This window comes from Phyllobates terribilis, unplaced genomic scaffold (genome assembly GCF_046119375.1).
Source record: "Phyllobates terribilis strain yellow unplaced genomic scaffold, ASM4611937v1 Scaffold_3__8_contigs__length_932513732, whole genome shotgun sequence".
Lineage (NCBI taxonomy): Eukaryota > Metazoa > Chordata > Amphibia > Anura > Dendrobatidae > Phyllobates > Phyllobates terribilis.
This window is the reverse complement of record NW_027362763.1, coordinates 887,912,521-887,937,721: the sequence shown is the minus strand read 5'-3', so window position 1 is coordinate 887,937,721 and position 25,201 is coordinate 887,912,521. Positions and strand designations below refer to the sequence as shown.

Sequence of the window (25,201 nt, the reverse complement as noted above, 5' to 3'; positions counted from 1 at the left end):
CTAGTTGACTACTAGAATCCCACACCTGAATAAGTATAACACGCTATCACCAGCAACTCTCTGAGGATCTGAGTGTATTTAAGGACACAGCGAGGAAGTGCTGATTAACAGCAGAAAGGTGAGGATACCACAGGGTCCTAAAGGGAAAGGTATAATCCCCAAGCAAGGTGAGGATCACCGCTGGGTCCTAAAGAGAGAGGAATCATAAAAGGATCAGGGAGATGTTTGTAAGGCCAAACGCAGCGACCTTCTACAGCCGGACACTATATGACTGTCTGTCAACCCTGACAGACCCGTGACACTGGACCATTCTTTCGGATCTCCATCAGTAGTGCAGACAACCCGCCTATTGTTTCTCTTTTGGCATTTCAACAGTTTTTTAACCCATGGGATGGAAGCAGCTGAGAAATGTAAGCCTAATCCTTGTTGATAGATACACAACTTTACCAGGTGAGCAATTCCCTGCACCTTATTGTTCTTTATCATAGGACTATGACCCTATTTCGCTTTATGCTCCTCAGCTTTTTCCTACACCAGAAATGTCTGGAAAATGCTTAAGGTTCATTTGCATTAATCGTTTTGCGGCATTAAACAACCGCCAACCGGTTTATATTTACTGATCAAGTGGCTACCTCAAAATCAATAAATTGTAGGCAGATTAGGGACAATATTTTAATAATACCCCGTATACATTTTAGATTTTGATTAACATTAAAAGTTAAATTTTATGGTTTGTTAGAGAGGGATGCTAATATGGGGTTCTCCCCTTTTTGCTAATTTACTGATCAGCGGTCATTTAAAGAGGTTGTCCCACAAAAAAAGTACATTTTAATTAATAGATCTTAGAATAAAAATGAGTTCCACAATGTGTTAAAGTATTCATGTGCTGAAATAATCTTATAAATGTGCCCCTGCTGTGTAATGTCTGTGTCTGATTGTCCACGGAACATGATCTGTCTTTCCTTACAGAAAACTGCAGCTGTGATCCCAGGTTGTCATGGCCCTATCCTCTCTTTTACTTCTTCCACTGCCCAGGAGATGTGGTATGATCAGACCATGTTCCTGTATGGTTAGACACATCCAATTGTGAAACTTATTTTAATTCCAAGATCTATAGATTGAAGTGTAGTTTGTTTGAGGGACAACCCCTTTAATAGCCTGTTTACACAGGCAGACTATAGTTAATGATGCACAATGATCGATCTGTTACACATCTTTCAGTGTGCATAGGCTGTGATTCCTCTAGGCAGCATGAGTCTTATTTACACAGGAGGTTGTGTTGCCGAGAATGATGATCTTATTGTTTGTTGGGTGACAGGTTGTTAACACTGCAAAAATATTGTGAAGCATTCCTAGAAATGCTCATCTGCAACAATATTTCAGTGTAAATGCACTCTTATGCACTAAAAAAGCATATGCGTTTTTCACCTGCAGATTTTCCACATCTAAGGCAATTCTATGGCTACATTCCCACAATGACGTTTTGGTGTGTTTTTGACACTGTGTGTTTCTGCTGCGTCAAAAACGCAGCTTCTTACAGTTCTAGCAAAGTGGATGGGATTTATAGATATCTCATGCCCACTATGCTTCTTTTTAACGCTGCGTAAACTGACCTGTGATGCGTTTTTCAAATCCGCAGCATGTCAATTTCTCTTGCAGGTAAGCTGAATTTTTGGTGAGGAATTTCCCCTAGACTTACATTAGGAGTGTAAATTCCACATGTAAAAAACCCACAAGCCCTTTTAGTTAGTTTCCGCAGAGGAAACTCATCAAAAACACGTTATCCACACCTAAGTATGTCAATAAAGTTTTGTCAAAGCAAAGAATAAGAAAGCAAAGCAGCTTTATTTAAAGCATGACACAACAAACGCAGTGTCAAAAACATGATAAAAAGGTGTGCTAAAAAAACGCACACAAACACGCAATGAAAAAACGAAAGTAACCTAATTTACATAATAGGTGTAGAAACGGTGCAGAAATTCTGCAACATCAAAAACGCACCAAAAGCTCATTATGAGAACGTAGCCTTAGGCCACGGCCCCACTTTCAGTATTTGGTCAGTATTCTGTCAGTATTTTTTCTCAAGTGTAGGAGCCACCAGGTGAGGAACAATCAGAGAAAAGGTATAATAGCAAAAATTCTGCATTTATCACCCATTCCTAGTTTTGGCTTCCACTCCTGAGAAAAAATACTGACCAAATACTGATAGCAGAGCCGTGGCCTCAGGAGAAAAATCTGCACATAAAACTCAGCATACCTGCAAGCAGGGCTGTGGAGTCGGAGCCCATTTTGGTGGAGTCGGAGTCGGTATAAAATGGACCGACTCCAACTCCTAAAATATATAATAAATTGGGTACAGTAGTTCAATGCAGTTTGTGGGGAATATTTTTTTATAAGAATTTGGGAAAGTTATGAAATGTCCTATAAATGTCTGTCCTATTCCTGATCTAAGGGTCTAGACTTTTAGCTGAGATGAATCTGTGCTACTGTAAATTTATCACTTAAACATGAGCCATGTATGAGGGAGTCGGAGTCGTGGAGTCGGAGTTCGAGAGTCAGAGTCGGAGTTGGAGTCTGTTTCATGGAAATTGCGGAGTCGGAGTCGGAGGTTTGGCTTACCGACTCCACAGCCCTGCCCGCAAGAGAAATTTATATATTGTGGATTTGAAACACGCACCGCAGGGCAGTTTATTTTGAGTAAAAAAGAAGCACAATGGCCATGAGATTTCTATAAATCCCATCCACTTTGCTGGAAAGTAAGAAACTAAGTTTTTGAAGCAGAAAAAAATATACAGCTTCAAAAACTCACCAAAAACTCATTGTGAGCTCACAGCCTTACTCTCCTCCTTCAGAACATGTCCACGTACTGAGTATACAGATACAGTGGGGAAAATAAGTATTTGATACACTGCCGATTTTGCAAGCTTTCCCACCTACAAAGAATGAAGAGGTCTGTAATTTTTATTGTAGGTACACTTCAACTGTGAGAGACAGAATCTAAAAAAAACACAGAAAATCACATTGTATGATTTTTACATAATTTACATTTTATTGCATGAAATAAGTATTTGATACAATAGAAAAACAGAACTTAATATTTGGTACAGAAACCTTTGCTTGCAATTACAGAGGTCAGACATTTCCTGTAGTTCTTGACCAAGTTTGCACACACTGCAGCAGGGATTTTGGCCCACTCCTACACACAGTTTCCAGATCTTTCAGGTTTCGGGGCTGTCGTAGAGCAGCATTGAGTTTCAGCTCCCACCAAAGACTTTCTATTGGGTTCAGGTCTGGAGGCTGGCTAGGACACTCCACGACCTTGAAATGCTTCTTACAGAGCCACTCCTTAGTTTCCCTGGCTGTGTGCTTTGGGTCATTGTCATGCTGGAAGACCCAGCCACCACCCATCTTCAATACTCATACTGAGGGAAGGAAGTTGGCCAAAATCTTGAGATATAGTACACCATCCATCCTCCCTTCAATACAATGCAGTTGTCCTGTCCCCTTTGCAGAAAAGCACCCCAAAAGTATGATGTTTCCCCCACCATGCTTCATGGTTGGGACAGTGCTCTTGGGGTTGTACTCATCCTTCTTTTTCCTCCAAACACGGGTAGTGGAGTTGATACCAAAAAGTTCTATTTTGGTCTCATCTGACCATATGACCTTCTTCCATGCCTTCTCTGGATCATCCAGATGATCATTGGCAAACTTCAAACCGGCCTGGACATGTGCTGGTGTGAGCAGGGGAACCTTGCGTGCCCTACTGGATTTTAATCCATGACAGCATAGTGTGTTACTAATGATAATGTTTGAGACCGTGGTCCAGCCTCTCTTCAGGTCATTGACCAGGTCCTCTCTTTCTCAAAATCATCCTTACCCCACTAGGGGAGATCTTGCATGGAGCCCCAGACCGAGGAAGATTGACAGTCATCTTGTGTTTCTTCCATTTTCTAATAATTGCGCCAACAGTTGTTGACATCTCAAGAAGCTGCATGCCTATTGTCCTGTAGCCCATCCCAGCCTTGTGCAGATCTACAATTTTGTCCCTGGTGTCCTAAGACAGCTATTTGGGCTTGGCCATGGTGGAGAGGTTGGAGTATGATTGATTGAGTGTGTGGACAGGTGACTTTTATACTGGTAACGAGTTCACGACAATTTAATGCAATTGAAAAAATATAACACAATTATTATAGGTAATGACTGCAGAGTAGGAGGGCTTCTTAAAGGAAAATTAACAGGTCTGTGAGAGCCAGAATTCTTGTTGGATGGTAGGTGATTGAATACTTATTTCATGCAATAAAATGCAATTTAATTATGTAAAAATCATAAAATGTAATTTTCTTGATTTTATTTTAGATTCTGTCTCTCACAGTTGAAGTGTACCTATGATAATAATTACAGACCTCTCCATTCTTTGTAGGTGGGAAAACTTGCAAAATCGTCAGTGTATCAAATACTTATTTTCCCCACTGTATATCATCGGAGGTCAGGGGGAATATCTATTCAACTGATAGCGATATAAAATGGCTATGTACTTAGTCACAGTACTGCAAGTAAACTTAATAATAGATTCAATATAAAAGAGAAATATTCAGTAGAGTTTATTAACAAATGAATGCATTCTTATTCCTGGCAATCTACTTATGCTATAATGGTGGTGGTAATGGAATTGGACAATAGAAGTATAGTGTGAATTCTATCCACAAGCAGGAGACTACAGTATCAGGCAGGGACACTGTTCACTTCTGTATTGTGACTTCTGTCTGAATTCTGTCACAACACCTTACCCAATCTGTTGTCATATGGACCTTTATGGCACCCAATGAACCCTACTGAATTATAACCAGATCCATTGTGTTCCTTTGAGGTGTCTGATGTTTTTATGTAATCATCTGCGATTGTCTCCCATTGTATGAAGGACATAGATTCTACATTTCTTTATTGGGTAAACTTTTCATGGAAAGCATAGTGGACAATGGTTTCAAATACATTTCAAAACACCAACATATACCACCCAGATGTATGCCAGCAGTGTTAGACTAGGGTGCAAATATTACATTACCCTCACTCACAAATGTACTTATTCTTCTTTAGAATAATAATAGTTTGTATATAATATTAATAATAATGTATATGAATTCTGACATGTTGCCTCTGTCTGTTCATAGTGAGACAAGTATACTGAACAAACTACTGCTCATGTGAGGGGCTCACTCCTGCACAGGGGCCCACCAGGGGATTTACCTATTCTCCTGTGGACCAGTCCTAGCCTGTATGCCCAAAGGACATTTATTTGGCATATTTCTTGTCCATATTATATTTATATTACCTGAAGAAATGAACTGGAATGTAAATTGGTGTGCATGCAGCATGTAAGAGCATGTTAACACATGGCCATTAAACAGAAAAAAGCAAAGACAGAAACACAATACACAAATACCCTGCAATAAATAAATAAACCGCAATAGTGCATGAAAATTATATAGGGTACTTAGTTAACATAATTTTGATCAAAATAATGCAAAAGCCATCCCACCTCGTCACGGTGACCCTATTTGGGACAGTCCTAACTCTAATATTTAAAACCTTACAGTTTGTCAAGTGACATGCATGTGAATAAGGGCTGAGAACCAGAAGTGGAAGCAGAGACCTGGGAAGCAAGATGAATAGACTTTCAAGCTCAAGGAAAGGGCAGGCCACACCCTTATATGCACTTGTGAACACTAAACTGAAAAAACCTGAAGAAATGAACTGAAATATAAATTTGTGTGTGTGAAGACCCGGGGTCTTCCGTGGGCGTAACGCTACTCAGACAACACAGGGTGAGGGTAAAACAGCGTTGGAATATTTTATTGAACCGCAAAGCGGACAATAAACACACAGAACAGTCCCAGCAAATGCCCAAGATGGTACAACATTACACAGTCTCACCCTTCTGCTCCACCCGCCTGGGATAGAACAGCTGTGGCTTTGGAGACTTCCAGGGCTAACTACCTCAACCAGTGGCCCCCTGCTTCTGGCAGGCCCCCACAGAGAGGAGGCAGCGGCAAGCTTAGGAAGCTAGCAATCCATTAAGGTACAAGACCAGGAGACAAGAGGGTCCCAACCTGGCCTCTTCGAGAGTTTCCATGGGGCCAGACGACCGGTGGGTCCCTCCTGGCAACTCCAAATGTCTCCATGGTTTCTAGGCGACCAGTGGGTCCCTCCTAGCAACCCAAAAACAACATATCCATGGGGCCAGGTGACTTCTTCATCCTCTCCTGGACTACCCAAAATGTATCCATGTCTCTATGATGGTTAATGGAGCAGTTCCGAATCTTTCCAGTCAGTGCCGGTACACTTAGGCTAGAATCATATAGAATTCGATGCTGTCCTGGAGGATGTCTCTCATTCTCCTTTCAAAGTCTGTCTGAATCTCTGTCCCAAGACTCCCTCTGTCTCAGAAACACAAGTCCCCTCGGCTTCTCTGGGCTCAGTCCCCTGAATGGCAGAACTGCTCTCACCCTCCTCCCCCAAAACTTAGTGTGTATATCACATGTCAGAGGTAAAGGTGAAGGGCTCACCTATCATTGTTTGAGATAATCTATTTACATAGTTGGTATCACAGGGGTCTTGTAAATACACATCATTGTTTCAGAATCAAAGAGCAGATAACATTCAGGATTATACAAATAGTAGTCTGTGTTAATCAACTAAAGAAGAACAGAAATTAAAGAGTCAACATAAAAATAAAGGAATGCTGCTCTTGCCATCAAAAAGTATGTCTGGCATAATTAAGATTTTACTCTGTATCGTCACAGTGTGCATGCAGCATGTAAGAGCATGTTCACACATCGCCATTAAACAGAAAAAAAAAACAAAGACAGAAACACAATCACAAATACCCTATTACTTATATTTGTCATATAAGTTGGAAGCATTTCCCAAAAATGTAGCGTGTATTGTTGGCAGAGCCATTAGTATAATCTTATGGTAGAGGAAAAGTGTGTACATTCACTTACTGCAGTGGTATGACCTCTGGCAGCCATCCAGTTAGTGCATGCAGAACAGTAAACTCTCCAAGCTCCCGCTTTGCAAATCCATTGGTACTTTGTAAAAAAAGAAAGCATGATTTAGAATGCAACTACATTTGTATTAAATATATATATAATAGAAATGTGTCTGTCTTGTTATATTGTACAGTCATATTAATTGTAATATTCCTAATCCATCCATTTAAATTAAATACAAAGAAAAAAAAAGATTAGGAAAGCGAGTAAGGGGGGACATCTCCTTTATTAATCCAAGTAGACACAAAGGTGAGACTACAGAAGTAGTATGGAAGAGACTGAAATCAATGAGGAAAATGATGGAAGGAGAACAGGTCAGTAAGCATTTTATTGTATACATCCTCAGTAACAAGGTGACCACAACATTTGTTCAAAGATTCCAAATGGCCGACAATGTTTTTCACTTTAGGCCTCCAGTTACAGTAGGAAGAACAATTTAAAGCCAAAACTGAGCTTCTAGCTGGGGCCGGACTTGGCTTAGATGGTGCCCTGTGCAAGATTATTTAGGTGCCAGACACCACTGCTCACCAACCTCCTGGATTACTACCACAAAAGTATATTTTTTGCAATTGTCCCAATTAATTTAAAATAAAAAATTAAGTGACTTAGCAAATAGTTCTATTCTCTATAGTTTTTATGCTGCTCCGATTCAAATCCATAAATTCTACATGTTAACTGATTACAAAGCAAACCCTGGATACACTAATTCTATAGGTATACTTCTTCTGTCTGTCCTGAATCTTGATATTCTATAAAATAAAAATCTCTCCTCCTCCGGATCATGGAATTGTTTCTCCTACTCAGCACAATCTACTAATAATCTCCCACATTCAAGCATATGATTTTTCACTCTTCTTCACTCAGGATCAGCTCTCCCACCCAGGTATCATCTCTTACCCTGAAAGTATCCCTCCATTAAAAGATATCACCTCACCCCATCTATGCAAGGTATCATCTACCTCTCCTTCTCAAGGTATCAACTCTCCCTTCTCACTTCAAGTATTGACCCGAAGTTGTCATGTTCTCCCCTACCCAGACACAATATCTCCCTTTTCAGTATTACAGGTATCACTTCTCCATCCTCTCTCAGGTATAAATTATCCTACTTTCCCTAGGTATTATTTCCCAGCCAAACCTTCACTAGCCCCAAGTACAATTTTCCCTAAGGTATCATCTCTTGGACCAAAATCATCTGTCAATTCACCCAAATATTATCTATCCGGTATCATCTCTCCCTTTCCTCCAGTATCATCCACACAATATCATCTGACAATGGGGATTTTCTCTTTCTTATTATCAACTGTTTACTACCACTAGTAACATATATCCTAAGGTATTATCAGCTCTTTCCTCCTAATGTATTATCAGCTCTTTCCTCCTAATGTAAAATCAGCTCTTTCCAGTATCTTTCCACTGCTCCTTTTCCTATATCTCTCTTTAGGTCAAATATGTCAAACTCTGGCCCGTTGGCCAAATGTGGCCCGCAGGGTGGTCTTATTTGGCCCGTGACACCAGAACCACCACCCCTATGTGGGACCACTATTCTGTATGAAGGACTATGGGCTGCCCATAATATTGTATGGAGGACTGTGTGGGGCCATTATACAGTATGGAGGACTATGTGGGGCCCATTATACTGTATGTATGGAGCACTATGTGGGGCCATCATTCTGTATGGAAGACTATGTGGCGCCCATTATTCTGTATGGAACACTATGTGGGGCCCATTATTCTGTATGGAACACTCTGTGTGGTCCATTATTCTGTATGGAGGACTATGTGGGGCCCATTATACTGTATGGAGGACTATGTGGGGCCCATTATACTGTATGGAGGACTATGTGGTGCCCATAATACTGTATGGAGGACTATGTGGTGCCCATTATACTGTATGGAGGACTATGTGGGGCCCATTATACTGATTATACTGTATGTATGGAGCACTATGTGGGGCCATTATACTGTATGGAGTATTATGTGGGGTCCATTATTCTGTATGGAGGACTATGTGGGATCCATTATTCTGTATGGAGGACTATGTGGAGGCCATTATACTGTATACTGTTTGGCCCACGATTTTACCCAAGTTTTTCATTTTGGCCCTCTGTGTGTTTGAGTTTGACATCCCTGCTTTAGACCCTCCAGTATCATCCCACCTGGTATCATCTCACTCCTCCAGTACAATCACGCCCCAGCCCTAAATCTAATCTCTCCCATATCTCCAGTATTATCATCTGTGTACCCATGTATCTGCATGGTCCTCTCCTCTTTTCTAATCTCTACCCCCAGTATTCTCTTTTCCCCCAGCAGTATTTTTTCCTCCCAATACTATCTCTATCTCATTATTATCTCCTTCATGGATGCTTGTTAGATATAATTCTGGAATGAGTCAATGAGATCTTTATAGGGAGTGGAGGCACTATTAATTCTGCTTATAAAACAAAGTACTGGCTTGTATATTGCTCTTTTAGCTTAACATCTGTACACTGACCGCGGGTGAATAGCTGACAATGCAGTTGTCAAGAGAACTATGATCTCCAAGGCAACTGTAATGTTTCCTTCACACAGTGGACGCAGTAATATTTGATACCTGGTCAATGTAATGCATTTTTCAATAGGGTAAAGAAAAAGAATAGAAAAAAGTGTTGATTGAATATTGACACAAAAAAACAGACACTTCTGTAATATAGTTTGATTGATAATAACGTCATCAACAAAAAAGAAATGGGATATCTTTCATTTTGTAAAAAAACAAACCCTCTATACACCTCTCCCCCTTATTCTGCTTATCTGGAACATTGCCTGAACTTTACAGATATTATTTACCCATGATCAGATGACATCACATAAATGTTTGCGGGAATGTATTACTTTTCTCGGAGCAACGCCATCATCTGGCCAGTCCCAGAGCATTGAGAAGGGAAATCTACTACTAAATGCTAAGATACAATCTGATTGCTGGATCTATTCTATTAACTAATTACAGTGCTGCAATTGATATTTAAAGCTGATTTTTAGTTGCCAAATGTTTAGGAAAAGTTCCCAGCCTAATTGTAACATCAGCGTTTTAATATTGTTTTAATTATCAGGATATTCACATGACATATTAAATATATAGGCTAGGATCATACTGTACTGTACAATGACTAAGTGATCTCTTTACAACCATTTTATTTGATTGCAATAGGTGAAAAAACTCCTTAACCACTTCCCGATATATCACATACAGTTACCTCATATGTCAGGTCCGTGACTTTGATGCGGGCTCGCAAGCCAAGCCCACATCTTTCCCGGCAGATGATAGCTCAATTATTCAGCCATCATCAGCCTCTAACAGGTTATTTACCTAACATCTAAGTGGTCATATCATGTTGATGATTACAGTTCTTTGAGCAGTATTCTGGCTTGGTTTATTGGGATACTCTATTCCTGACTTTACCTTAAAGTATATATCCGGGACTTTGTGAAAAACAAAAAATGTGCCTAAGCACTAACAGGCAGATAGTTGCCACTTATCTGCCTGTTGTGCACGGCGCTGTTCTTCACCGCCACAGAGCGTGACAGCTCCTGCTAGCAATTCAGCTGTCTTTGCTGACGTCACATTGACAGAGCAGTGGATTCTTTTCCACCTCACTCTGTTGACCGGGCAGGTCTTCCAACATCATGCTGACGTCATGCTGGGAGGTAATTTGTGCTGGGGGGTAGGGGAGCGCTCGTCATCTCCTCTCCTCGACATGCAGTGGAGTGATGAGATCACACACTGCTGACCTCATCATCACTCTGCTCTGCTGCCGTGATCACTGAGCCGCAGAGCAACAAAGGACACGTCTTGCTTGCATATTATGGGGCAGTGTGGAAAATTGTGAGGGGGAGTAGCATAGAGGTGGGTGGACCAGATGAAGAAGTGTTGGGACAGTATGGAGATGAGGGAGCATAGGGGACAATATGGAGGAGTGGGGGAACCATTTGGAGAAGTGGGGGACATTATGGAAATGTGGGGGGCCGTATGGAGAAATGGGAATGTTGGGGACCATATGGAGAAATAGGTGCTCAATATGAAGAAGTGGGGGGACAGCAAGGAGAAGTGGGAGCATAGAGGGCTATATGGGGGAACAGGATGGAGAATTGGGAGCGTCTGAGGACCATATGGAGAAGTGGGACTGTGGGGGAATTGTATGGAAAATGGGGGCACTGTATGGAGAAGTGGCTGACAATATGTAATATATGAGAAGTGGGGGACATTATGGAGAGGTGGGGGGACCGTATAGGGAAATGGGAACAAGAGTGTACCATATGGAGAAGTGGGTGTACAATATGAAGAAGTGGGGGGACAGCATGGAGAATTTGCAGTGAGTGGGGACGATATGGAGAAGTGTGAGTGTGAGGGGATTGTATTGAGTAAAGAGAAAAGTATGTAGAGATGGAAGCGTGGGGGGACAGTATGGAGAGGTGAAAGCGTGGGGGCCAATATGGAGAAGTGAGGGTACAGTAGGTAGAAGTGGGGGAACAGCATGTAAAGATGGGAGTGTGGCAGGACAGTATGGAGAGGTCAGAGCTTTGGGGAAAATATGAAGAAGTGGGAGCACTGTATGTAGAGATGGGAGGGTAGGGGACAGCATGGACAGGTGAGAGCGTGGGGGACAATATGGAAAAGTGTGGGCACAGCATGTAGATATAGGAGCATGGGGGACAGTATGGAAAGGTGAGAGCTTTGGGGACAATATGAAGAAGTGGGGGCACAGTATGGAGAAGTTGGATTCACGTACTGACAGTGGATCTGGTAATGGATTCATGTACTGACCGTGGTCCTGAACGTGTTCAAATGTTCCAATCCATAACTGATCAGAGCTTGTCACCTGGCTGAGGCGGTCACCTTTCTGCCACTGTATCCTAATTGTGGCTGTTACCCTGCTGCCACCATCACACTGATGGCAAAGTGGAAAAGGTAAGCGAGTTATAGAGCCGAAGGTTATGGGGACTTTTATCGTATATGAGGGAAGTTAATGTGAAGGCACAGTATCTTGTGGGCAGTATGCAGAGGAGGAAAAGTGTGGTTCTAGTGCTGTATTCATCTACTAACGGTGGTTCTGGCACTGCATTCATTTACCAACAGTGGTTCTGGTGCTGCATTCATGTACTGACGGTGGTTCTGCGTATGTGAGAGCTGTAGGCCCACCATACTGTGTATAGGGAAGATGTGGGGCATTATATTGGGGCTCTATGGGCCCATCATACTGTATATAGGGGATTAGTGGGGACATTATACTCTGTATAAGGGAATTATGGATTCTCTACACTGTATATAGAGGAGCTGAATATTTGGGGACCCAGTGGACATTATTAAATGTTAAGTGGGCATTGAAGAAGCATTATTGTTATAAGGGCACTCAGGGTGTGGTGATTGTCAAAGGGGCAAAATGTGGACACTTTTCTAGGGAATTTGCACAGTGCATTAATCTTTTCATGGGAGCAATTTTAACATCTAGAGGGTACAAATGAGGCATTATACTTTGTAAGGGACACAGCGGGGGAATTATTATGTGGGGCAGTAAGAGGAGCTCTGTATTTGTACCACACAGCAAGTGCAGTAATAGGGTAACATTCAACAGCAGCGGCTCAGTATTGTGGTGACAGCAGAATGAGGAGTTTGTGCAGGTTGGGAACAGATGGGGACGGAGCTGGAAATGTGAGAAGTCAAATGAGTCTTTGTTGTAAACTCTGCAGACAAGTCGTGACTGGAAGAAGTTGTCATGTCGGTCTGGGCCAGATGGAAAAGACGGGAAAATGAACTACTCCACCAGAAAGAACGTCAGCTGTAAGTTACTATATACAGTGGTGGCCAAAAGTATTGGCACCCCTGCAATTCTGTCAGATAATACTCAGTTTCTTCCTGAAAATGATTGCAATCACAAATTCTTTGGTATTATTATCTTCATTTAATTTGTCTTCAATGAAAAAACACAAAAAGAATTGTCCTAAAGCCAAATTGGATACAATTCCACTTCAAACCTAAAAAAGGGGGTGGACAAAAGTATTGGCACTGTTTGAAAAATCATGTGATGCTTCTCTAATTCCTGGAATTAACAGCACCTGTAACTTACCTGTGGCACCTAACAGGTGTTGGCAATAACTAAATCACACTTGCAGCCAGTTAACATGGATTAAAGTTGACTCAACTTCTGTCCTGTGTCCTTGTGTGTACCACATTGACCATGGAGAAAAGAAAGAAGACCAAAGAACTGTCTGAGGACTTGAGAAACCAAATTGTGAGGAAGCATGAGCAATCTCAAGGCTACAAGTCCATCTCCAAAGACCTGAATGTTCCTGTGTCTTCCGTGCGCAGTGTCATCAAGAAGTTTAAAGCTCATGGCACTGTGGCTAACCTCCCTAGATATGGATGGAAAAGAAAAATTGACGAGAGATTTCAACGCAAGATTGTGCGGATGGTGGATAAAGAACCTCGACTAATATCCAAACAAGTTCAAGCTGCCCTGCAGTCCGAGGGTACAACAGTGTCAACCCGTACTATCCGTCGGCGTCTGAATGAAAAGGGACTGTATGGTAGGATACCCAGGAAGACCCCACTTCTTACCCCGAGACATTAAAAAGCCAGGCTGGAGTTTGCCAAAACTTACCTGAGAAAGCCTAAAACATTTTGGAAGAATGTTCTCTGGTCAGATGAGACAAAAGTAGAGCTTTTTGGGAAAAAGCATCAACATAGAGTGTACAGGAAAAAAAAGAGGCATTCAAAGAAAAGAACACGGTTCCTACAGTCAAACATGGCGGAGGTTCCCTGATGTTTTGGGGTTGCTTTGCTGCCTCTGGCACTGGACTGCTTGACCGTGTGCATGGCATTATGAAGTCTGAAGACTACCAACAAATTTTGCAGCATAATGTAGGGCCCAGTGTGAGAAAGCTGGGTCTCCCTCAGAGGTCATGGGTCTTCCAGCAGGACAGTGACCCAAAACACACTTCCAAAAGCACTATAAAATGGTTTGAGAGAAAGCACTGGAGACTTCTAAGGTGGCCAGCAATGAGTCCAGACCTGAATCCCATAGAACACCTGTGGAGAGATCTCAAAATGGCAGTTTGGAGAAGGCACCCTTCAAATATCAGGGACCTGGAGCAGTTTGCCAAAGAAGAATGGTCTACAATTCCAGCAGAGCATTGTAAGAAACTCATTGATGGTTACCGGAAGCGGTTGTTCGCAGTTATTTTGGCTAAAGGTTGTGCAGCCAAGTATTAGGCTGAGGGTGCCAATACTTTTGTCTGGCCCATTTTTGGAGTTTTGTGTAAAATGATCATATGGCGGTAATATCAGTGTTGATCTTTGTGTAGAGATTTATTTTCAGTAAAAGTGTCGTCATTTGCTGAGGTTTCTCTATACACAAGATTAGGGTTCACCACTGTTGTTGTACACACGGCTACCTGGTTAGGGGCCCACTCAGATGTTTTGCCCCCCCCCCCCCCCCCCGAGCTGAACCCCTAGCTACGCCTCTGGTTCAGGTGTTCATAGGCGTTGTGCCTGCACCTAACTTGCTCAGGTGAGCACCTTCCTTTTACTTTCCTTGTACCCAAAAGGGTATCACTTGATGGTCTTCACCCTTTTGTTCTCCTACAGTTTTTGTTCCTTTTTCAAATATAGGTATAGCGCCTGCCATTTGGTAGAGTATCTGACTCGCCCCCTGGGCCATGTTGCGTGGCGTTGCACACGCGGGGAATACCCGGAGCCGGATCCGATGGGGGTAGTAGTCTTCGTGTGGCGGTGACCCGGTCCGTGCCCAGGGTGGTCAAACTAAGCGGCGTTATTGGTATGATGGTATTAGTGTCCGACTACGCCACCCGTTGAATGCGGCTATTAAGCCGCCGCTGCAGGGCAGACCGCTGAGGCCGGTGGTACTGTTATGCAGCGTGGATGGTATAACCCCCAACGGGAGGGGTATAGCCTCAGGGCAGCTGGTGAAGCAGGAAAAGATGACAGTGGTAGTGGTGGTGTGACAAGGAAGCTCAGAGACGTGCAATTGCAGTTTTCACAGCTTTACTCACAGTTCTTTATCAGGTCCCTTGTGCACAGTTAGGACCACCCGAGCCGTGCTGCGTCCACCAGGTGTGGGACTCGGCCAACTCCCAGGCAGTTCCAGAGCGTGGTCCTGAGCTCCCCTCTCTTCCTATCTACTGGCCGTCCCCACCAGGGATCCACCTTTGTCCAGCTCCCTCGGGCCTTCTGGTGGTGAAACCTTTCCCGGTTTCCCTGACCCTATATGGTATGCCTTCCTGGTAGATATGGCGAGGGGTCGCGCCAAAACTTGTCCACGACCTCCGGTTCCTGGCTAAGGATAATTGGCCTCCACCAGTTTGGGATCCGGCACCCTGTTCTGCCAACCCTTCACCCGTTATTCCGTGGGATCTTAGGGTTCCCTCTTTTCCTGCGTCTCTGGGCCTTTCCTGGTGTTTCTGTTCCTTCTTCCTCTTACTTCTCTCTCTCTCTGCTTCAGGCCTCCTCTCCAGGCCTGGCTCTGGAGCTGGGCCCAGACTGAGCCACAGCTCCCTGTCAGCCCTCTCTGGCTGAGCTCCTCTCTGAACAGACAGACCCTGTCCTAAGATGGTGCCCACCTTATATACCTCCCTTCTGACACCCGAGCCCAGGTGACCAGCACCCAATGGGCTCCTACCTCTGCCCAGAGTCCCTCCCCTGTCTGCTCCTACACCACTAGGATGTCCCCCCCCCCCCCCACTCCAGCCAGGGACAGAAGCTGTCGTACCTGCACATCTATCTGGTGGGAGTACCGTTGGTCTGTCCCCCAGAAATGGGGTGAGTGTGGTGCATGCAGCTAACTGAGCCCAGTTCCACACTCCATCCTTTCCCGGAAGTGGAATACCACACCTCTGGTCTGAGGTGCAATACCCCTGTAGCAGCCGAGTCCTCGGGGTGCTACATTCCCCCCTGGTAAATCACAGCACGTCCTCGGGCTGGAAAAGAGCAAAAGCAAATTAAAACATACAAAAATTTTTAAAGTGTACACTCACATGTAAGACATATCAACTTTCAATCATCCCTTTATGGGAGGTACTTTTCTCTTTTAACGTTACAGGTATAAAACATTACGGAAACATTATCAGACTTTCTTCACATACTTATAAAATACCATTAACTCTTTTAGCATCATATAAAACTTTTTCATATAAAACATTCTTGACCAACACGTTCTTGATCTCTGGCCACCGTGCAACTTGTGACCAGGTAAAGTGCAACAGTCACTAGTTCCAAAGTAGAAAAGCAGTTCTTCTATAAAACCAGTAGGGGGCGCCTCAAGAAGCGCAACTATTTACAAGGTATGGCCGCTCTCAGTCCTCGGCCAGTGAGAATAGGGGAATGGCTGCTCACAGTCCTCAGCCTGGTAAGGGATAAAGGGCACACTGGTAACAGTTCACACAAACACCAACTTTACGATAGTTCTTGTACCCCGACGGGTAACTATATACAGTCCTTCTTTACCACTCTCTAATAATGGTGTCCTCTTCGTGCTCCTTCCTGAGGGTAGTCTTCAGACCCGTCCGGGTCCTCTTGGCTTTCCTCGTACTGCCACTCCTCCTCAGTCAGCCGGTGTACGTGAAGGGCGTACGGTCCTTTAGCACACTGATGCCGGGTGAAGGTGACCTCATCACCCGGGTAGAGGTCACGTCCGCGGTGTCCCTCCGGCAGGTGGCTCTCGACATCCCTGCGGGTGACAAAGACGTCGCCGGGGGTTCGGTGATCCCGGATAAAGCCCCAGCCATGCTCCAACTGGAACTTTATTACGGTCCCGTTGGCGCGGGGACCGTGGGCCGCACGGGGGTTTCGTCGGGCCCGGCGTTTCTGCTCCGCGCTTTGGACCTGTAGCTGTTCCTCGCGGATCCTCCTCTCTCGCCGCTCTCTCCCAAAGACTTGTAGCTGTTGACGACTGCACTCCTCACGCCGGGCTGCGGCCGCCCGGGTCTCCTTGGTGAACCCCATGAGGTCCTCACCGGTCGGATCCCATGCGAATTGAGCCTCTTCCAACGGGAGCGGGACAATTTTGGTGGGCGCCGGTGCCGGGATCAGAGGCTCACACAGGGGCCGTTCTCTCCGGAGTCGGGGGTTGATGTACTCCGGTGGCCACACGAAGGGCAGCCCGTCCGGGCTAGTATGCTGCGCGAAGAGATCTTCGCCCAGGGGCAGCACTGTGGAGGTAGAGGGCGCTGTAGGGGCAGCGGCGCCCGGGGGTGCTCGGCCTTGCATCCAGGCCGGAGGCATCCTATCTGGGTCCAAGTATGGCACCTCCCGGGGGGAGGGCGCTGTGGGGGCCGCGGCGCCTGGAGGTACTCGGCCCTGCGACCAGGCCGATGGCACTGTGGAGGTAGAGGACGCCGTGGAGACCGCGGCGCCCGGAGGCACTCGGCCTTGCGACCAGGCCGGGGGCACCTCCTGTTTTGCCACGCTCCGGGTCAGGGGGCGTGGCGTGGAAGGGGGCGTGACTGCGGCTCCGGCCGCTTGAGGCCTAGTTGGGAGCAGTGGCGGTGCGGCAACGGGCGCGGTGAGTGGGACTTCGGGCTCTGCGACGGGGAGCTGGGGCAGGCTTTCGGCTACTGGGCTCGGGGTGGTGACGTCCCCATTACCTGCTTCCATCCCTGCGGCTCCCTCCGCGGCGTCGTCTCTGGCCTTCGTCCCTCCTGCACCATCCTCAGGGGCAGACATGCTCCACGTTGCGGGTGGCGTCCTCTGCTGGCGGGTTCCAGCCTGCTGGGCCATCTCCCTTCCCCATTCGGCCAGTGCTTCCTGCTGTACTCGGGCCATCTTCCGGGCCAAGGCCTCCAGCGCAGTCTGTGCACGCTCCCGATCTCTGGGGAGCTGTGCCAGGATCTCCACCAGGCCTTCTGGGGTGGCGGCCTGCAGCAGGCCCCGGACCACGGGGTCGGTACCGCTTGTCTCTTCCTCCATTCCCGGGTGCGATCTGTCCAGACTCCTCCAGGCTGCACCCATCTTCTCCGTTTTGTTCTCTATCCGCCCCCCTTGGGAGTGGTCCCGGGGCAACTTAGTGACAGTCAGTTTCAGGGGCAGACCCCCCACCTTGATGGACATTTCCATGGTGGTAGTCTCGGCTGGTGGGGGCGGTCCCCTCCTTTGGCGCCACTCTGGGACCATGCCCACGATGGGAGGTGGTCTCTTGCCGCTCTCTGGCACGCCCACAATGGCGTCCGCTCTGCCAGGGCGGGAAACTGTCCAAGATGGCGGGAATCGTCTCCTGATGGCGGGAAACTTCGCTGATGGCGGGCAAAGGCTGCAGATGGCGGGCAAACGGCGGGAAACGACTCCGGGCGGCGTCTGATGGCGGGAACCCTCTGGAATTGGCGGGAGACTCCTTTTTGAGGTAAATGTGAACTTTTCTTCAGGCGCGCAGTACCCGGTGGTTGCGGGCACATAATCCTGCCGACTACGCCAAAGTTGACTCGCCCCCTGGGCCATGTTGCGTGGCGTTGCACACGCGGGGAATACCCGGAGCCGGATCCGATGGGGGTAGTAGTCTTCGTGTGGCGGTGACCCGGTCCGTGCCCAGGGTGGTCAAACTAAGCGGCGTTATTGGTATGATGGTATTAGTGTCCGACTACGCCACCCGTTGAATGCGGCTATTAAGCCGCCGCTGCAGGGCAGACCGCTGAGGCTGGTGGTACTGTTATGCAGCGTGGATGGTATAACCCCCAACGGGAGGGGTATAGCCTCAGGGCAGCTGGTGAAGCAGGAAAAGATGACAGTGGTAGTGGTGGTGTGACAAGGAAGCTCAGAGACGTGCAATTGCAGTTTTCACAGCTTTACTCACAGTTCTTTATCAGGTCCCTTGTGCACAGTTAGGACCACCCGAGCCGTGCTGCGTCCACCAGGTGCGGGACTCGGCCAACTCCCAGGCAGTTCCAGAGCGTGGTCCTGAGCTCCCCTCTCTTCCTTTCTACTGGCCGTCCCCACCAGGGATCCACCTTTGTCCAGCTCCCTCGGGCCTTCTGGTGGTGAAACCTTTCCCGGTTTCCCTGACCCTATATGGTATGCCTTCCTGGTAGATATGGCGAGGGGTCGCGCCAAAACTTGTCCACGACCTCCGGTTCCTGGCTAAGGATAATTGGCCTCCACCAGTTTGGGATCTGGCACCCTGTTCTGCCAACCCTTCACCCGTTATTCCGTGGGATCTTAGGGTTCCCTCTTTTCCTGCGTCTCTGGGCCTTTCCTGGTGTTTCTGTTCCTTCTTCCTCTTACTTCTCTCTCTCTCTGCTTCAGGCCTCCTCTCCAGGCCTGGCTCTGGAGCTGGGCCCAGACTGAGCCACAGCTCCCTGTCAGCCCTCTCTGGCTGAGCTCCTCTCTGAACAGACAGACCCTGTCCTAAGATGGTGCCCACCTTATATACCTCCCTTCTGACACCCGAGCCCAGGTGACCAGCACCCAATGGGCTCCTACCTCTGCCCAGAGTCCCTCCCCTGTCTGCTCCTACACCACTAGGATGTTCCTCCCCCCCCCCCACTCCAGCCAGGGACAGAAGCTGTCGTACCTGCACATCTATCTGGTGGGAGTACCGTTGGTCTGTCCCCCGGAAATGGGGTGAGTGTGGTGCATGCAGCTAACTGAGCCCAGTTCCACACTCCATCCTTACCCGGGAGTGGAATACCACACCTCTGGTCTGAGGTGCAATACCCCTGTAGCAGCCGAGTCCTCGGGGTGCTACACATCCCATAGTGATGACTACTCTAATTGCAAAGAACCCTTTCCTATTTGTCTGTTGGAATTACCTTTCCACCACATGTAATGACTGTCCCAGATTCCTTCGTAAGGTCTTTGGAAGAAATAAATCATGTGCCAGTCCATTGTAATTATACAAGAGAATGAGATTGCCTATTCTTCTAACTTCTCATTATAAGAGAGATCCTATATCCAGTGTAATAATCTAGTTGATTTCCATTTTAGAATATGGATCCCAAAACTGAATTCCATATTCAAGATTTGGTCTTACAAGGGATTTATGAGGGGTAATATTATATCGGGATAATAGGATTTTATCTCTTTTCATAAACCCTAAAATTTAATTTCCTTGTGTTATGTTGTCCTCTGTGACAGCACTGCATAAATATCACTGGTTATGTAGCAATAGCTAGAAATCACTATAAAAAATCTTTACAGTGGGAATGAAGGAGAAGAATTCCCAGGGAAGTGATGACATGGAAGACCAACAAACCGAATAAAATATAAATCAAAAGAAATGTAAATGTGCCATACTCTACACTTGCAAGCTTAATGATAGCCTTGGACAGCAGCATTGGCCATAATTCAGCTTCACAGGCAGTGGCTGGGAGTAGCAACTTGTCCTCTTCGCTGAACGGTAGAGTATCATCCACGACAATTTTTCTCCAACACCCCTGAGAATAAAGCAGAAAGAGCAAAGTAAAGAAAACCCTGTGCAGGAATAAACTATGATTCAGAGCAAGTTATCCTTCTCTCCTACACAAAACACTTCCATTGTTTTCCTGCTGTGGGCCGAGAAGAATTATTGAAGGCTTAAATGAAGAGAAGGCACCAAGATTGCAGCTTAGCACCACGCACGCTTGCTTTATGTGACAACCAACGATAATCTGTCCAAATTTGGTAAACCACTCACTTCACTTCCGACTATGTTCCTTGTACTTCTGTATATATAAATATCATTGCCAAGTGAAACCGCAACATACTATTTATTCTAAACCATTGCACTAAAGCTTTAATTTATCTCTCGAACACATCTGCAAAATGTATTATTAAAATGGGGGATTCACAAATTAAATATGGCATGCAAACGCAAAAACCAAACGTCAGAAAGAAACAAAACAATAACATGCAACAGAAGTGGGTGCAAGTCACAATCCACTATAGCTCCAACAAATGGGACATTTCATGAACTTATCAGTGGTTAATGGTCATCACCCATACTGCCAAAGATCACCTGTCCTCGTGTAGCATGTCTAATATTAAAGGAATTCTGCTGCAGATTTTTGCTATATAATCTGAAAGTAATATGATGTAGGGTCAGAGATCCTGATTCCAGTGATGTGTCACTTACTGGGCTGTGTGTTGTTGTTTAAAAAACATCAGTGTTTTATCAGCAGGCGATTATCACTACAGGACTAGGTGTCTCAGGTGCATGAAAACACTATTTTTTTTTTTTTAATAAATCCTTTATTTTAACACTAAATGACAAGTACAGTAACCAACACTATCACTGTACTTCTTATATATGTGACTGACATGTTTCTATCTATCTAATCTATGTGTGATGCTCTATTCTTTCTGTTCTAAATTGTCTGGTACTGGTGTATGCCGCTGATGAATTGCCGAACGGCTTTTTTAAAGAGACGGGTGCATGAAAATCGGAGGGCACTAGTGTGTTCCAAGTGCCCTGCTATGTTTTTCATGCACCCTCCTATATACCCTGCCTGCCTGTCTGCCTATATATTCTGCCTGCCTGACGTTTAATTGAGCACCGTTCCCATCGATCTGGGCAATTTTTGACCTTCTGCAGACCGCTGGGAGGGGACCACCAGAAAAATTCTCGAATTTCCCTTAGACTTACATTGGGCTCGTTGCTCGGGTCGAGCACCCGAGTATTCTAATGTGCTCGACCCGAGCTTCGAGCACCCGAGCATTTTAGTGCTCGCTCATCACTAATAAGGACCTTTCACTGAATTTTTTCTATAATTTAAAATGAGTACCTCCTCTAATTGCCGCTGCTTCACTGACTTTGGAACAGTTTTTTCTTTTTCTTTTGTGCCCCTCCGTTCTAAAGTTAGGCCATCCAATAATATTGGTGCTAATTTTCCCTTCAACCAACTGGGCGTATACCACAGAACTTCTCTGTGGGCTTGGCTATGTTTTGATTGTCCAGTATCAGAGAACAAAATGCAGGCACCCACAGAAGTTTTGTCATACACGCATATTTGGTTGAAGGGTATATTTTGAACCATTATTAAAAAGGGGCACAACTTTGGAACAGTGACGATGGGGCTCAGAAAAAAAGAAAAACTGTTCCAGAATCAGTAGAGCAGCAACAATTAGAGGATTAAGTGAAAGGTCTCCATTGCCCTGAATTAGCCACTGAAGCGGTATCAATGCAATGTACAATGTAGAGGGCTAGTGTTTGCGGTAGTATACTGGGATGATGAGCAATCCCCACCTACTGTATCCTCACCCATCCCTTGTAGACGGTGAGCCCTCGCAGGCAGGGTCCTCTCTCCTCCTGTACCAGTCAACAATTTCTATTGTCTAAGATTATTATTCTTGTTTTTATTATGTATACCCACTTTTCACATGTAAAGTGCCATGGAATAAACAGCGCTATAATAATAAATAATAATAATCACAGTGATGTACAGGGATAAGAGCCTGTAGTAAGATGGCTATGTCACAGATTGTATGCAGGCTAGGAGCAATACAGGGAATGCACAGACATGGTAAAGTCTATCTGTAACTGGCAAGTCTGCTAAAAAAGAAGACAAGACCCCAGAAATAGTCACACGGGCACACAATAAAGAGTTTACTATCGGAGAGAGAATTGCTTGATTCATATTTAGTGCAGGAGAGATAATGTGGCTGCAAGCAGAGAAAAATTGTCTCTTTTGTGTCACCTAGAGGTGGCTATCCTGTACGAGTGTCCCCGGCCCTTTAAAGAGCATTCAACTATGACTTGGTAAAGAAATAAAGACATTTATGTATGGCATACAGTAACAGCTAGACCAGAGAACTTTCACAATGTGGCGTTAATGACTTACCATCCAATACAGCTTCACAATATATTTCCCATAGCTGTTGTACAGAGGCACATGTCCCTTTCCAGCTTTACAAAGAGCGTAGATGTGTTCCCATGGCTTCCATGTTACCACTGGTGGCTCTGCAGAAATGGCTTTCTTATCTGTCAGATCTTCATTACAGATTCTCCAGACAGCACTGACCTCGCTAATTATCCACCTCATGAGCTGACAGGTAAAATGACAATGCCATAATATGACTCAATTATTATTTTAGATTTTAAAATTAATAACTTTCAAATAAGTTTCACAAAGTGCCAAAATCCACGGCAAGAACAGTGTCACATACCTCACTTCCAATTAAATGCTCATTTGCAGATAGTAAATCACAGGAGTTTTCATCCTTAACAACCACAGGAGGCTAAATCGAAATGGAAAAGACAAAAGACATACCGGATTACTATGCTCTGGCGGCCGTAGAGGTCATTCTTCCATACAATATGTAATCGGCCACTTCTGGAGAAAATTTTGGAGCTGTGTAGAATTAACATAGCACGAGCGTGTAAATTATGGAAGTCATTAGACAATTCAATGGCCCTGATTCATCAGGACTGGTGGTAAAATGTGCCAAATTCATTAAGCTGCCATTCGCCATCTCATGTTGGCAGCAGTGGTATAGCTAGCACTGGGCATCTCCAGTCACTGTAGGCAAGGGAGGGGAGTACAGAAACTTTTTTTTCGTGTTACCACCTCTTTCATCAATCATTTAACAGCCTGTTTGCCATACTTAGGGGGAGGAAATCTTTTTATACTAAAGATCATCATAAGAGGAGTAGCATCACCCAATGCATCTAATCAGGATATATATCTCCCTGGTGACTTAACGAGTAACTACACTTTTATCATTTTTTTAGCCAATTGTACAAGCAAAGATAACAAATTTTGTAATATATGCTACAAAAAATGCCTATTTTTTCACTTCTCTTCTGGACTGAGCATTCATTCTTTAAAACTGCTCAAATCTGTCTACTTGTTTGTCTACAATGAGGGATCAAATGACAGTTGCTGCCTATAGAAATATAGGAAGAGGGGAGGTGGAAGGACCTGGGAGAAAGATAGGCAGAGTAAGTAAAAAAGAAGCTGTTTCAGCTTTTATTGAGTAGAGACTGTGGAATATAACTCATATAATAGCCAGAAATAGTGCTATTCCTTAGGTACACACACAACAGGTTATTCTGAAAAGTCATCTCAAGGGGCAGTTAAATGTTAAATATTTATTGGCTTCAGGATTACAAAGACTTTCTATTAATAGGGTTGCCCATTTTCAAATATTACTCGCCCTCCCCAGGTCCAGCACCAGCTCTCCGCAGATGCCTTGATCACTGTTGCTTAACTGCAGCGCTGACGATGATACGTAGATTGCACAAGCCACTGAGCCCACTGATTGGCGGCAATGCTGTAGACGTGATATCAACACTGCAGCCAAACAGCAGAAACTGGGGCAGCTGTGGAGACACAGCGATGGACAAGGGAAGGGTGAGTAATACTCAATTCGTTTTTTACAGATATTGCAGCTTATAAAAGAAAGTTTTCTGAAATCCGACAACCCTTTAAATTAGTTTTTGTGATATATGAAGATATGTGACTGAAAACATAGATATAAATAGACTTGTATTCACTCAGATAAAGTATTTATGCAACTTTTATAAATTGTTACACTTTGATACAGAATTGTGTGAAGGTGCCAGAGAGCGTAAAGTGCGTTTTTGGCACTTTTCTGATAAGGCACGTCCCTTTCATCGAGGAAATGTCCAATAGTCTGACAAGTCGTAAAAAAGTATCTAAAACACATCATAAATATGGTGCAAGTCAATAAAGACAATAAAGACAGGGTTTTGGAGAAAATTACGCCCTATATTCTGGCACCTATAGTTGATAAATATGCCCCTTTATATTTTTTTTTCTGTATATTTTTTTTACATTATATGAAAATTGACAAATCTGAGCTTCATCTAACATGGGTGCTCTCTCCAGCAGCCACAAATCTTATATTTACATAGATTATTTTGCAAATATTTTTGATAATTTTGTTTTGATTGACACCTGTCGGAATCTGGACACCTATTGCATCTTTCTGGGTAATTTATTGTTAATGATTTTATATGTAATTATATTATAAATGAACTGTATACATACCATTTGAGCAACCTGTGCAGCCACACAGGGGCCCAAGAGGTAAGATGACCGCTCACAGCTCACAGGGGTACACATACTGTCCTTGCACAGCGGTCATCTTCTGTCTGCCGGTACTACATCAACTGTCTTTCTCAATATAATGATATTAATCATTTTACACTGTATTATTATGGTTGTGTCTGGTA

The 25,201-nt window shown here is 44.8% G+C and overlaps 1 protein-coding gene across 1 annotated transcript in view; it reads right to left on the bottom strand.

Annotated features, from left to right (window-relative positions):
• ADGB (androglobin) overlaps window positions 1-25,201 on the bottom strand; it is a 443,164-nt gene that overhangs the window by 341,551 nt on the left and 76,412 nt on the right. The window contains exons 4-7 of the mRNA XM_073672692.1: window positions 23,170-23,241; window positions 22,845-23,048; window positions 20,323-20,462; window positions 7,002-7,088 (exon numbers count right to left, since the gene is read on the bottom strand). Of these exons, the coding sequence (XP_073528793.1) occupies window positions 7,002-7,088; window positions 20,323-20,462; window positions 22,845-23,048; window positions 23,170-23,241 (503 nt within the window). The remainder of the gene's footprint in view (window positions 1-7,001; window positions 7,089-20,322; window positions 20,463-22,844; window positions 23,049-23,169; window positions 23,242-25,201) is intronic.